Source organism: Dermacentor albipictus, chromosome 8 (assembly GCF_038994185.2).
Source record: "Dermacentor albipictus isolate Rhodes 1998 colony chromosome 8, USDA_Dalb.pri_finalv2, whole genome shotgun sequence".
Taxonomy (NCBI): Eukaryota; Metazoa; Arthropoda; class Arachnida; order Ixodida; family Ixodidae; genus Dermacentor; species Dermacentor albipictus.
Genome location: NC_091828.1, coordinates 78,407,767 through 78,423,403, shown reverse-complemented (window position 1 = coordinate 78,423,403; position 15,637 = coordinate 78,407,767). Strand labels below are relative to the sequence as shown.

Sequence of the window (15,637 nt, the reverse complement as noted above, 5' to 3'; positions counted from 1 at the left end):
GCAATGTGCAGGGTGTGATAGGATCTTATCACACTTAGACTTTATACGGAGCATGACACTGTTCCACTTTTGGTAGTCTCTCTTGTCGCACGGCGTGCAATTTGATAGGTGCATAGGTGAGAAGCCGCTTGTAACTTAATCATATGACAATCTGCATCCATGGAAGTTTCCACTTGTCTCAGTTTTCCTTTACGGTGGCAATGAAATTTCATTCTTATTGAAATCACATATAGACACACTTCATTATACTGAGGTTCTAAATACATTGTCTTCTATGGACAAGAGGCAACGAAAAATTAAAACTTCATTATACAAAGAATTTCGTTATATTGAAGTTAATTAAATCGAGGTTCAATTGTATTTGGTATTTGCACATGTCTATTTACAGTCAAAGTATGTGCGACAGCACTTGACATGGCACATGGCCAAAGCAGCAGCAGGAGCAGCACCCCTTCCTCACCAGGCTGAATCTGCTCCAAGGGCACAAACAAGTTGTTCAGCATGTCATCCGTGGCCATCTTAGAAGGGGAGCCCGGCGGATGGCCCTCCATGGGGGCCAGCATAGATGGTCCAAGGGGCAGCGTCTTTGGGCCAACATTCACAGACTGGAAGACTCCTGCCGAAGCCTGAACACTGCTGGAGCTCGCAGCCGGCAGCAGGGGCCGTGATATCTGGTTCAGCGGAATCTTCTGTGGCGTGCTGCGGGCGACAAGAAAAAAACTTAGATAAGAAATTAAATTCTGGGATTTTTCCTGCCTAACCCATGATATAATTATGAGACATGCCATAGCGGGAGACTCTGGATTGCTTCTGAATTGACTCTGGATCAGTGGTGGCCCAGCCAGTTTAGGATTTGGAGCAATTTTTGGAGCAGGAAAAATTTCATTTTGGAGCAGAAAAATTTGTCTTTTTGGAGCATTTGGAGTAGTACGGCAGTAATCTGTAGCCATTTGGCAAAGCTTGTTATTACTGTGCAATCAGTGAGTGAAGAGTGACGCAAGACACAAAGCGAACGGCAGCACAAAATTACGAATGTGCCAGAATAATTTGTGCCGTTATGCGTGCACAAGACAAAAAGTGATGGCCAATGTCCTAGTGCATTCCAAATGACCGATGTGCTTTGATTGACTTTACCGCACCGGACAAAATGTGTATTAGTAGGCCTAAAACAATGCTAGAAGCTTGACAAGACTATGTGTCTATGAACAGTGCCAAAATGAGTACCGTTGTGCGCTATGTCGCAAAGATGGTACACTCGCTTTCGTTGCGAGGCAGATTGCCGCCTTCCCTTGTGTCGCGTGGCATCCGCGAATAGGTATCAGTCGATTCCGCGCAAAACCGTAATTTTTCTCACCTATACCCGACTGACCATTCGTAGCGCTACCGATTAGGCCCAACTAGGCTGAGGCAGTGTGCCAAGGCGAAAATTGGCTGTTAGCCGATTTGACCGGCAAGCTTTCCACAAGTCATCACGGAAAGCTTGCTGCTAATATGTTCGTATGAGTGGCTAACCGGCGATTGGTTCCGAGATCATGTATATGTGTTTTTGACAACTGTCAAAGCCGGCAGCTACTGCAATCGTGCATAGAAGCTTGCAGATTGGCAGAAGGTTCCGAACTGCATGTGCAAACGCATGAATCCGCGTGCATGAACATGTATATGATACGATCTCCGTGCCTTCCAGTGGCTAATTGGCCCTATACCTTCGCACATGAGCGCTGCTTTCGTCGCCGTTCCCTTTGTCGGTGACGGGTATAAGAATAGTTTCGATTAGAGTTTATGACCGGGACGACCCTTGTACCAATACAGGCGTGCCTCATAATCAGATTGTGGTTCAGCCACGTAACTGTTTCTGTCCCGGACATTCCTGTCCCGAAACCATCTGAGTGGCCCGGTTAGGCTACGTGCAATGCATCGGCCTCAGCCGAATATTTCATTTAATATGCAAAAACAGAGTAGCAAATAATTGAGTCGCGAAATGAATTATTTGAATGTTGAATTTATTCGTATAGTTGATTCATAACGTCAGATTTTCGCACTCCTTAGAGGCCGCGAAAACGTCCGAAAAAACGAATCTGCCTTTTACTGCCCCCAGGGCTCAAATCACCACATAAACGTTGAAATAGCTCTGAAGGCCTGCAAGTACACTTGCTAGGCGCATCGGTGCTCGCACTGTGACAGGGAAGCGAGTGCACGGATGTGTAATTAAGGAATACAGTACATACTGTGTGCCGTGATAATTGCCCCTTCCACTTTTGCAATGCTTCACCGCATAACACAGTTGTATTAAGGAGAAGCTGACTTTCAGAAGCCGGTATTATTTAAACGCGTTTTGCTTTTGGAGCTTCGAAGCCATGGGGGAGGATTACAAAGACAGAGTCGGCGCTATTGCTAACAGCGACGAATTGCTTTAATGAAAAACAAGGCACCGAACAGAAAGAAGCTTGGTTGCGGACGTCGAAGTAGTTGTAGGCCTAGCTGTGGTGGCCTAGCGCAGCGTTGCCGCGGCAGTGGGCGGCGGCCAGTGGATCTGCGTGCGAGAGCGCCTGTTCTAAACGGCGAGATAATAAAATTGGCGGCGGAGGTGGCTTCGATTAATGCCGTTTCGGATCTACGATCATGGAAAAAGGTTGGGAAAATGGGACGGCGAAGAGTTTTTGCATCAGAAATTTCAGACATTCTTATACATTGACTATGCGGTACCATGGCAGTGGCGCGAAGGTGTCCGATCATTGGGCATGTCCGAGAAGTCTGGCGCCCGGAAAATCGTTCGTTGACTGTAGTTGCAAACCTCACTGAAAACATTGCATTGCCACAAAAATGAGAAAATACCGCGCTTTTGCGCAGTTGGCGCAAATGGCACTTGAGTGGGCGCAGCCAAGAGCAGGCAAGTCGAATCGTAGCAGAATGGCGCAAATGGCGCAGTTGGACCACCACTGTAAAATGTTGACACCATCATCGGCAATCCCTTTCAAGATATGTCCAGCCTTGTCAGCCTTCAGAAATTCGGCATCGGCCTTTCAGCATAACGACAACACATCTTCTATGTATGAGGCGTATGATTCTGTAGACATCTCTGCACATGCCGCGAGCATCTTTTCGCAGCAAACTTCCAGCCAATGGACTTCCCAAAGAAATTTCACAGTTTTTCTTTAGAGCTGTCCCAGCTCCCGAGCTCAGCTTAGTGGTTATCGCACCATGCTCTCGCAGTGCCTTTGATGTACTAGAATATAATATTTTCCAACATCAGGGTAGGGTCCCACCAGGTGCTAGCACTCATGAGTTTGTAAACATCCGGTTCACGGGAAGCACAGAACTTGCCAGCACGACCGTAGAAGTGGCGGGCACTGATGTAGGCACTGTGTCTTCCGCCATTGCAGACAGATGTATGAAACGATCGCCACTGTGGAGTTTTGTTGCGAGGCGTGACGTCCCCCCCACTTCTACCAAAGTGTGACTAAGGAGAGATGTAGGCGAAGGAAATATTTACAGAATATGTGGAAGAAATTAAGGCAAGAGAAGATGGCTGATCTGCACCATGCTTAAACATTTTTATCGTCTTCTTCATCACTCTGCCAAGCACTGCATTCATCTATGTACTAATCGTTCCATAACAATAGTTTGATTTACTGAAGCAATCTACAACTGTCATATTTTATCTTGCATAAAGTTAATTCCTATACTATTATTTACTGAAGAAATCCACAACCGTAATTTTTTATTTAGCAAAAAATTTGCTTCAACGCTTCAATTCTTCTCTCATAACTCGCATGGACGAGTACCTCATGACTTCCTTTGCAGTGTGGCAGTGGTGTGAGAGCAACGTCATCATCTGAGTAGACATGCTGTTCACTGCCGTGCGTGCTTCACAATCATTTTTTTTTTCTCCAGTGAGCTGGTTGGGAAGAGATAGCTTATTGTGATGCAGCCTGCAGGTTTGCTGCCAGCATGTGGGCTGTTTACAGGATCATTTTTAATCCTCGACAGCTTCCGCCAAGTCTGTCACAATATGCGCACCTCGCCTATGCCTTTACTCTTGAACTAAATCAAAATGGTACTACTGCTTGCCACAGCCACTGCGGATTCTGTACTTCTGATCCATGCAAGCATCGATGGCGACTATTCTTTCCTTATAATGGTGACCACGCAGTTCTGAAGGCATGTAGCCAATGCAGCGTCATGTGTGGCAGCAGTAAATGAAATTATAGAGAATTTTACCATGTCCAGTATTCCGGTACAAGCAGTAGAGTTTGCATAATACAGGATAAGCGGACCCTGGCAGCAACATTTTCTAAAGCTTCACCTAGCCTTGCAGATGTGTTTTCGTTTTCCTTGGGTGTTCTTGTCAAAACGACACTTAAAAAGGCAGTGTGATCACAATTAGGTCACTGTCAAAAATTTACACCAACAGCAAAGTAGAATAAACTTGGTAAACTCTATTGCTATCTGTTTGTCTGGTTGAGCTGTCTGGTCTGCGCTACCAATCCCGACAACCCAAGTGGAGATCTGCTGGTACAGGAATAAGAGACTGTCTGCACCGTAGTTTTCACGTGAGATGGGCAGCCATATAGTATTCTTGATTGGGTGCGTCTTGCACCTTTTCTTATTCACATGGGATCTAGCAGCCAGAAAATGTTCAGAAACATAGCAGCCAGAGTATGATTGCAGTCTGCAGCAGGGAACGGCACCACATTTCAGTTATCGCCTATTTAAAATGTGTGCTACGCTTCCAATGGCACCGCGCGCTGTGAAACAGATAGGTGAAGACACTTATCACAATAGGATTGGCGGTGATACCTTGGAGATTTGCTGTTACTGAAATGAGAAAGTGAGTAACGCCGGCATTTTCATGTGAGAAGGGCAGGCTAATATTGCAGAAAAGCTGCCGTGGTGGGCAGCTATATACTGTTCTCAATCACATGCACCTTGTGCATTTTCTTATTTATACAAGGTCAAGTGGCACAAAAGTGTATCCTATGATCACAGTTTGGCAACAGACTGAATGTTGGTGCTGAAAAATCTTGTTTTCTGGGAACATATAAACTGGTAAAAATGAGCGTAACTCTATTGGGTCATTTTTTTGCGTTCTCGATCGCGAATGTTGGCGCCGGGAAAACGTACGTAATGGGAACGTATCAACGAAGTTCTACAGTATTTTATCGGTTTCATTTTCATGCTTGTCTTTCCTACCGCACAGGGATTTTTAAAGTGCCATCGTAGCCGAGGTGATGAGCGTTGACAGTTTCGAAGATGGTGTCGACATCGCGCGCCGCTGTTAAACAGAAACAGCAAATTTCAACGGATTCCAATGTATCTGGGCTCGAATTTCCAGACAACCAACAGGCACCCACCAGTGATTTTCACTTTCTTCTCGGACTGTTTCATCTGGTGTGTGTATACAGCGTGCTCTAAAGGTCATAGTTCTTATCTGCAGGGTGTCAATATCATTTGTGCGGGACCGAATTACGCAATTAATGGCCGGCAGCTGCGCAGAAAGTGAAGTTTTGTGCATTAGGACAGATGAAAGTGGACCTTGGTAGCGGGTTTGGCAGCGGGTCTGGCAGCGCTTCGCAGCGCGGCGGTTCACTAGGGCTAATGTATTCCTATGTATGTAAAGAAATTTGGTATGTACAGAGCTCATATTTGCAGGATTATTGCATATGGCCCTTATGTTCAATATGTATATTTTGAAATTTTTTTATGTTCATTTTGTGCAAAGCAGCATCAATGTTTTTATCGATCTTTCTCTTATGTTACAATTTAAAAAAAAATAATTTTCATACTATTCTGAATAAATGTGTTGTCAAAATTATTACAGTTTGAAAGATAATTCCTTCCTCTGCAATTTGATAACATACACTTTAACATCAAGCATCTTCTGTGGCAGAAAAATAAATATTTCCTAGACCACCTGAAAACTACCGATTGCCCCCCGGTCACAAGAGTGTTAACCAATGCCCGGTCAAATATGTCTGAGTTAACGCCTGTTTGCTGACATTAAATAATGAATATACTCCGGCAGGGCCTCAGGACCTAGGTTTAAGGGGGGAGGCTACACTTGCAATACAACTTTTTTATTTGTGGACAGATCTCAACGAAATTTTCACACATTGTGTATTTTAATATGCAGATTCTAAAAATATAATTAATTTTGCCATAGGATAAGTAGTTTCTGATATACTCCAAATGCATTGTATAAGCTGAGTCCTTTGTTTGGAGGAAAATTAGCTTCTAAACAGAAAACCCTAACACAGTAATTTGAGTATAAAGACTATCTAGGATGTTCAGGGAGTGCCATAAGGTATTATTCAATGTTCTAGGCTAATCTGAGCAAGAGTTAGAGCTCATCAAAGTTGTGAGAAAAAAATGCCATCTTGACATGTCAAGCATGTGACCCATTTCAAAAACTTTTTGAGAAGAGTGCTGCTTTGAAAAGGTGCATATTGCTTACTGCATACATTTATCTTTCTGGCAAAAAAAAAATTATGTTGATAGCTGAAATAGGACAGAAGCTATTTTACCTCCAAAATTGGAAGTCTGTCGGAATTGTTGTTTTGAGAAATCAAGGGAAAACGTTCTGCAACATCTTTATTGAGAACATACCAATACAATCTCAAGGAAATTCACTAGGGGCATAATCTAGATACATCCTATCTTTTTGCCGCTTTTTGGCCAGCTTCCTTGCGCTCAAAGAGGCTTCTCGCTTCTTGATGGAGTTAGCACTTCGAAGGTCCGGCGCTCCGGACGTTTTCCGGCGCTCGCTGCGCGCTCGCTACTTTCTTCAGTCGTGAAGGAAACGGTGCCTGCACGATCTGTGCCAACACGCGTGGCGTGGGCGGACGAAGTGTTGACACTAGACGCGCCAGTTTGCAGCTCGGAACTCGATCCGGTAGAATGTCCAGGCAGACCAGCAACCGGCAAATCCGCGAGTATGACAGGCCTAGCCGCCTTCCGTCGCGCATTGCACAGCCGCTTGACGCGTAGTAGCGTTGAGACGACAATCTTTTCCAGCCATCCGGGCAGCGAAATGAGCATCTTATCAAACGTCGCGAAGCAAGCGGCTGAACAAACGTAGACAGCGGCGCGATGAAACCACATATAAACAAACGTAGCGAGACGCGAGAGCGGTCGAGCGCGCGCCGACGAGCACCGGACCAATAGGAGCGAGGCGCGCGGGGGTGTGCGCGCTTTGGCCAATCGGCGGCAGGGGCGCATCCTCCAGAAATGACGCGATAGCGTCGGTTTCCCTTCACCGACGCCATTTTGAACTGGTGCAAAATGCGCACAAAGAAAACAGCTTCAAAACAAGCGCAAGATGGCGGCCATCGGCCACCGCGTTCGCAAATGGTGACGGCGCGAAGTTTGAACATTTTTGACCAAATTATGCTGATTTCGCGTTCACCCTGGCCCCTTTAAGCGCGATTTTTTATTATTTTCCGATTAAATTTAGCTTCTAGATTTCGCGGAGGGATTCTTGAATGTATAAACGTAGCGAAATTGCACTTTTCCGAAAATCGACTTTTTTGTGATTTTTTGCCGTTTCAAGACCCGCGTCCCCCCTTAAATGATTTGATTAACCAAATCAACAACAGTGGTCGAATTGACGAGATTCTGCTGTAAGCTTCTATCACAGCTCAGGGCTAGATCTTGTTGTTCCTTCAATTCCTTCTTCCATCTTTTCAGCTGTTTCAACGGCGACCTTTCCCTGCCTCTCTGACCCCCATCGTAAATGCCTGCCAACCTTGCATCTCTCAGAAGGACTTTTCAGCTGCTAAATCGCCGGCCAGCGCAAGGATAATAACTTGGGTGACTCCACAAGTGCCACACGGGCAGTGCTCACGTGGGGAAGTCTCCCTGGGAGCCTGGGTTATGCGGCAGAGCCTGCTTGATCAGGGACTGGCCCAGGGCATCCAGTTCTTCCAGGCCGCGTGACTTGCTCAGTAGAGATCCACCTGCACGGCAAGGCAATGGCAGCACGGTTTTGCAACTCTTGCATGCTAAGCAGATGCGAAAGGTTGTTTTACACTCTCTGTAAAAAAAAAAAAGTGTGTGTGTGGGAGAGGGGGGGGGGGGGGGGGTTCAAACAACAAAGCTTTCCTAATCCAATCGAATATACGATAACTATGACCTCCGGATATTTCCTTATTAGCAACATTAAAAATTAAAGTTGTGTGGAATGTGCTTTTTAAAAGGGAAGCACGTGGGGCATTGTGCTTGCTGAAGGAGCTGAAAATAATACTGCTCCCCCACATGCGCTTTGATGTTTGCTCATATCAACGCGAACAAGTACTTTAGTGTTCAGCTATCCTAGTGATGCAGCCAATCCTGAGCCATGCAGCCGACAGTGTGGGAAATGAAACGAGCAGTGGAATCCTCGCTCTATATGTGCCGAGATACCTTTACCACCTGCCGTCACCATCAGCCTATTTCATGGCCACTGCAGGGAAAAAGCCTCCCCCAGCTAATGCTAAAAAAATTTCCCAATCTCATCCCACAACATAATCCTGTGCTGTATTTAAATGATTTGTCTACCCTCGGACCTATTCTGCTACAGCACCAGTTGTCTACACTATGCATCACATTACTTGCCCATGACAGTACACCTTGACAAAACTATATTTAATTGACCGTAAGCAGTGATAATGTATTGATTCTGTTCCTATTCTGTTTTGTTTTTGCATTTTGCCAGTGGTTGGAAAGCTCGAACCTCCAGCCACTTTATCACTGGGATCAACCGGTCACAAATGGTGGATGATATGAAAGGATTAGAATCGAGCAAAAGGAGCCCTTGTGTTACACTGACCCCGCACGATTTTCATATTGCTCCCATTACCTGTGGAGGCGGCGTTACTGCTCCCACTGCCAATGTTGTTCATGTGGTTCCCCTGCTGAATGTAAGAGGCCGTCGGCCGCAGCGGGGAGGACAGCAGGCCGCTCGCAGTGCTGGGCGCCAGCATAGTGGGCTGCGACATCGCCTGGTGCGACGGGGAGTAACCCGGAAGCCGCGACGGGGCAGCGGCATTCCCGAAGCTCGCAAACGGGGCAGCCCCCGCACCCCCAGCACCAGCGCCGGCATTTGCACTACCCTGGGGCAGCCCCGGTGAGAAGAGGGAGCCCAGATCTGCCATGCTGCTAGTCGCAGTCGGAGGGCCTGGATCACCTATGCCTGCGACCCCAAAGTAAACACAGCTTTAACAATTTGTCTTTGATGGAGTGATCAATTGATTGGGCTTAATCTCTCAAAGGAACACTGGGCCTACGGGAGATGCCATATTGGTGGGCTCCGGATTAAATTTTACCACTTGGTGCTCTTTAGCGTGCAGCTAAATTTATGTACACCAGTATCTTTGCATTTCGGCCCGTCGAAATGCAGTTACTGTGGTTAAAAATCAAACCCAGTATTTTGTGCTGGGCAGCAGAAAACCACAGACACTGACTGAGCAACCATAGCCGGTAATACCTTGTCCACGTTTCAACTGTCTGTTTTGAGAATTTGTTTAACAATATAGGAGTGCTTGAACAGCAAAATTTTCTAACAATATGAATAATCAGAAAATTCTGCCTCAAAATATGAAATCAAATACCAAATATTTCATTATAACTTTTAGTGCAAACCGGACAACACAAGAAGGGAGACAGGACAAGGTGCTAAACGTTATTATGAACATGCACTATTAGCCCGTCGATGCATTCTGCTTGATTGAATGCGGTACTTTTCCGTTAATTCAAATTTGACAGAACGACGAAATTGATAGAATTATTCGGTGGTCTGAATTAAAGATAGAGCAAATACACCATACCACATCACCAATTCATTTGGCAGTACAGTCAAACCTCGATATATCGAACGCGGATATATCGAATTATTGCGTATATCGAACACTTTCTATATCACCTGGAAAATCACATGTATTTCTAATTTTTTTATTGCGAACGGGGTCGGACGTAAAATGGATATATCGAACTCTGCCACCCTAGACCACGTGCGCTCTGTTGACAGGCGCTGAGCTTTCCCGCAACACCTTCAAAGATAGCGGGGGTGCGATGGCCGTTCCCGACTGCTGCGCACTATAGCTGCACACATCGATCGCGCCGAGGGTGCTATTTGAATGTTGCGGCATACACATGAGACAACGTCAACCATCGCTACTATTAACGTTGACGTCAACGACATTTGTCAACGACGCATTGCATTTGTCGAACCGACTTATTCGTGCTGCGCTCTGCGATTGCCACGCTTCGCAAGGAATAGCGGTTTGCAACCACAAAAGCGTGCGACAGCGCGCGCTCTATGGGCTCACTCATAGACGCCTCCTGGGCACACGCCACTTCATACTTCACGCTAAAAAACATTCACATCCTTTGGGGTGTATATTTGCCACACAACGATAATCGTCACCTGTCTTGCCCACATATCCTTTCTATAACGCTGCGAGCCCGGTAACTCCAAGTCACGAACGGCATGCACGTTATCAGCATGACAGATCATTCTCGACAGGGAAGTATCGAGCGCAGCGTTTTCAAGAAAGGAAACGCAAGCAAGACAGATGACGATTATGGTTGTGTGGCAGACATACACACCAAAGGATGTGTTATTGATAGTGTTTCAAAATGCTTAGATTGACGGACTTGAAGATCGCAGCATAAGTAGCAGCCAAACGAAGGCGCTGCCGAAGTTGGTTTCGCTGATGTTGCCCCACTGCCAACTTCAACTGAGGCTGCAGTTACTTTGGCTCATCTACGCCGCTACTGGCCTATCGCTTGCGGATCTTTTAGACTATGTGAGGCTCTCCATGTTTAAGCATGCGGCTGCCAATAAGAAGCTGCTACAGTACTTTCAGCCAACTAAATACTTTGTGTGAAGCTTCAAGTGAGTATTTACTGTGCCACGATCGGGGCGCGATCGGGGATCGTTGTTCGGAGCGCGCGTTCGGTTGCGCCACGCACGACTGGCCTAGACCGCACCGACTTCGTGCGGCTGACGTGATAGGCGCGGCCTACGATAATTGCGTGTGGCGCAATCAAATGCGCGCTCCTGACTGATCCCCGATCGCGCCCGTGGTTCTGTGATATGCACAAGTTTTTTTTCATATGATTTTATATATAGAATTCTGGCTATATCGAACTATTTCGCGATCACCGTGCTGTTCAGTATATCGAGGTTCGACTGTATTTTCCCAGTCCTAACAAGCCCCAAATAAAATGCGTGCCCACTTTCTATGTGTAAAAAGTAGAAAACATACGTGTAAATGACACTAGGGCTTCTAAACAAAGTAGAAATCTAACGTGCACCTAATTTTTTAGCCGTAGATGTAGACTGTTTTATTGAGGGCACTGCCATTTTGCAATCACAGCACCGTCTATCGTATGGCACTATGCTGGTATGTGGGATTGTGCTGGAAGGTGCACGACGAATGTGTTGTTGATGACAAGTGGCAAGTTTTCGCGCTTTCCCGTGCGGTGTCAACAAGTTGTTTGGATTGGGAAACTTCTTAGCATGTCGTCACCAAGCTTTTAGCTTCGATATGGCTGCAATATAAAATAGCGACGGGCCTAGAGGCACTGCCACAGATCTGTCCACGATCGAAATAGGAGGTGAGTCAAGTCTAAATATTGTCAATACGTAATGTTTGCACGTAACCTGCTATTGTAATTATTGTATGTCTAGCCTTAATGGGAGTCCCTACTCTTTGGAGCTGAAAATTGGCCCAAATACCTTTATGATTTCCATTGCTCCAGATTGGTATAGAGGTATGGTATTTATTCTTGCTTGACTGTATCCCTGTGTCATCCTTGATTGATTTAACCTCAGCTGTAATCATCATAAACAGGTTGTGGAAAGTTTTTCGTCGTTTTCTCAAAACAGCATTTCTGGCGGCGTCACTGTTTTGGAGTGATTATATCGCTGGTTCTACTTATCCTATCACAATAACTGCTTGTTTGTCAGAAAGGCAGACAAATACAGATTGCAGTTGGCATATAATGTAGACAACTATCACGGAAGAAATATTAAAAAACTAATCATTTTTTTTCCTGGGTGTTACGAGTCCACACTTCAAAAACGTTTGACATGCTGCAACTTTGGTTCCAATCAGTCAAGAGCATTTATTCTTGTACTACTGCATACTCCTATTACTCAAGATTACTTTTTATATGTCATCATATATAACACCATATACATATGGTGATGCACCATATACAAGTTGGTGATGCATTCTTTAAAACTGATGGTAGCGCTAAAAAGGAACGGACGCATGAAGAAAAGACGACACGACGACGAAGAAACGCTTTCTTCGTCGTAGTGTCGTCTTTTCTTCGTGTGTCCATTCCTTTTTAGCGCTACCATCAGTTTTAAAGAACACCATATACAGTTTAGTAAATAGCCCACCTCTATTATGAATTTCTTAAATTTCTAGAAATATATTTATTGCGTAATAAAACAGAAAGTATGTCTTGAATTAGCACATGGAAATTCATCAACTTAACAAGTTTCATCAAAATCGACTCAGAAATTTAAAAAAAGAGTTTGGTGATACAGGGCCTCCCCTTAAGCTCTATACGTATCCCTCATGCGACAACAATCAAGAGGTGTCCCCAGGTGTCATGCGGTGTGCCGCACCGGCATATGTACCAATCTAGGCAACCATGAAGCTCCGGGGAAACCCGTTTTGCTAGCTTTCGTGCTCCTAAAATTTTCATGGTACGATTTTCTAAACATTGCTTATCTGGCACCTGGGTATCAAGCTTTACAAAATAACGAACTGTAATATACCTCGATTGAAAGGGCTATTAACCTGGATAAAATGAGCTTATAATAGTGGCCACAAATATGCCATGACCAACCAGATGCACACAACGCGTTGAAAGATTATGCACGCTCTTAGGTCTCGAATGGTGCTTGTGTGTGCAAAGGCACCTCGCCTACTCAAGAGAGATGAAATACGAACAACTACTTTTTGTAACAGCAACTTTATTTTCTTCAGTAATACAGCGTACGATGACTGGCATCGACAGAATGCCGGTGAGATTCGGAAGCACGGGAGAGCCCACGCAAACTAGAGCCAGCCGGCACACGGTAGGCATGGCTTTGGTTATAGAATGGAAAAGAACACACCTCCATTTTTTAGTCGGCACGTACTGTTTCACAATACGTCCTCGGTCAACTTCTGCCAGAAAGTTGCTTGCCAAGCGTGATAATCTTAGAACATGTTTGTACAAAATAAGTTTAGTGTGCATGCATGAAGAAATAGTTAACTTCATAACATTTGCCATAGTTGACCGACTCGAATGCGCACCTTTCTTTCATAGTTTCTTTCATAGTGGCACCCAGTTTGATCATGGGTGCCAAGTTCCGAGTTTGTCGCCAAGCACTCACTGGGAACAAAACCTTCTAAACATACACGCGATGGCATCGATTCCTTTCTGTTTATGCTGGCAACAAAACGCGAACACTTCTCTGCTATTGCAGCAGCGGTGTCCATGAAGTCGCCACGGCTGAAGATGCATTTCACACTTGCTTCCGAAAGTTATTTTTGCAGCCAAACACAGCAGAGTGGTAGCCTTTCGACCTTGAGTCATTTGTCATCGCAGAAATCCCGGACAGAACATGTTACTATCGCACTTATTCGCAATTAAACCGCTATCTTTCCAATCTGCCGCTGGGCACAAAGACGTAATCAGCATATACCAGTACGAGGAGGAGAGCGGCGCGGCGTGCTGGTTCGAGGCTACATTCCTCCTCGCCGATAAAACGGTCTATAGACAATGGTCTAATATGCATTGCACATGAGTGGCTGGTTTTCTAAAGTCAGCTTCGCCGCAATACATTATTGTTATAAGGCAAAGCTTTCAAACTCCGCAAAGGCGTTTTTGTTGGAGCCTATCAGCGCAATTTTCTTAAAAAAAAAATAAAACGGCACATGTTCAAATTACGCAGGTACCGTAATCATACATTGTGACTTACGGTTACTGCTTTAGAATATATCCAGGGCAGGCTGAAAATAGGCCTTTTTGATGAGAGGTGACACGTGTTTAGCCGAGATGGATGGTCCCACTAGAGGGTCGCTATTTGGGTCACCATAAGGGTCAGGCACACGCATGCTGACTGGTCAAGTTCAAGTTATCCTGTGAAGGTCAATTTTAGGATTGATTTGGGTCCATGGTGATGCATGGGTGCCAGTGAGATCATTCAGCTGGGTTCGAATTGACCGAAAAATCTAATTAACCGGAATCGACATTTCCTTCAAATAAAGGAAATATGGAACCCACCACTTCAGTGTAACCATAGTGGTGTTTATTAACTGTTTCCCTACCATGGGAAAAAACAGGTGTTTTTTGTAGGTTACGCCAGATTTATTTTTCTGGAGGAACTACTGCACTCAATATTATATGTAATAGATAAACAAAAACTGGATGAGTGCACTTTTCACGCATGTTTTATTAACGACGTCTATGTCATAAAAAGGATATAAATTGCCAGAATAAAGGTTGTGGGATAAAACTGAACAAAGTTTATAAAGACACGCTTCTATTTGCTAAGAAAAACATGTAACAAAAGTTATGATATACCACATTTACTTGCATAATGGTCACATTTTTCTGTCAAAAAGATTGACGTAAATTCAGGGGTGTGATCATTACGCGGGTTAAATTTCCCGCGAAAAGAAAACATTTTTTTTCCGTCCCCTATTTGCTGCGGGATGACAACAGGTCAACAAATAGGCGCCTGCCGCTGTAGCAGTGCGGGACAGCAAAACAAAAATGGCAGCCGGCGGAGCAAGCCGAACGCGCCGAATGCTATATTTTTCTTCTTCTCGCGAGTACATTACGCGCATTGAAACAGTTTCTTCCGTATCAGTAATGAATAATATTGTTACTATCTGCAAGTTTGTGGCAATAACGCAGCCATGACCATGACAGAAACAGAGATGGGTGCGCTTAGCTGCCAGTGACAGATACCCATGGTGGGCACGCTGCGGAGACTGCGCCATTTGTCTTTACGATCTTAATACGGCATGCTTCCGCTATGGGTGGGCGAATATCTTAGCTGAGTTACAAGCATCGTCGTATGAATAGGGTACACTTCTAACGTATCAGTGTAAACGTGGCTACTATCGTTGCCGCTTGCAATTTGTTGCGTGCCCACGAGTGCTGACGAGAAGAATCGAAAAGCGCCTTTTTTGTAGTTGTTGTTGACCACAACCATTATAAAGCCCACAAATAATAAAGCCAAGGCAAGTTTGGTTGTAGCTTTTTTTCATGGAAGTGCGGAAAGTGATGAAAGGAATGAAATGGGGCATCTGCTTAAGAATCAGGGTGTCTACCAAGTTGACATTTCCAAATTCCCTGAGTGTTCCAGGTTTTTCCTGAGTGCCTTTGCAATATTTCTTGAGCGACACAGAAGTTTGTTTTATATCAAGACGGGCTCCCTACATCATGTCACCCAATGGTGTCATTCTCTAGTAAGCATGTTAAAAAAATAAAAACAATTTAATCCAGTTTGAATAGTAAGGGGTAGTATTTTATTCAAAAAGAAAACACAAGGGAGGGGTTACGTAAAATGCACAGCGAATAAAATATATTCGACAGAAATAGTAAAACCCATTGCAAATTGAGTCAAACATTTTCAAATACGAAT

General features: G+C 44.8%; 1 protein-coding gene across 5 annotated transcripts in view; it reads right to left on the bottom strand.

Moving 5' to 3' along the window:
• Positions 1-15,637, bottom strand: part of Gga (ADP-ribosylation factor-binding protein Gga) — a 61,900-nt gene that overhangs the window by 10,992 nt on the left and 35,271 nt on the right. For all 5 annotated transcript variants that reach the window (XM_065424536.1, XM_065424518.1, XM_065424525.1 and 2 more), the window contains exons 11-13: positions 8,834-9,166; positions 7,841-7,952; positions 461-699 (exon numbers count right to left, since the gene is read on the bottom strand). In XM_065424536.1, the coding sequence (XP_065280608.1) occupies positions 461-699; positions 7,841-7,952; positions 8,834-9,166 (684 nt within the window). The remainder of the gene's footprint in view (positions 1-460; positions 700-7,840; positions 7,953-8,833; positions 9,167-15,637) is intronic.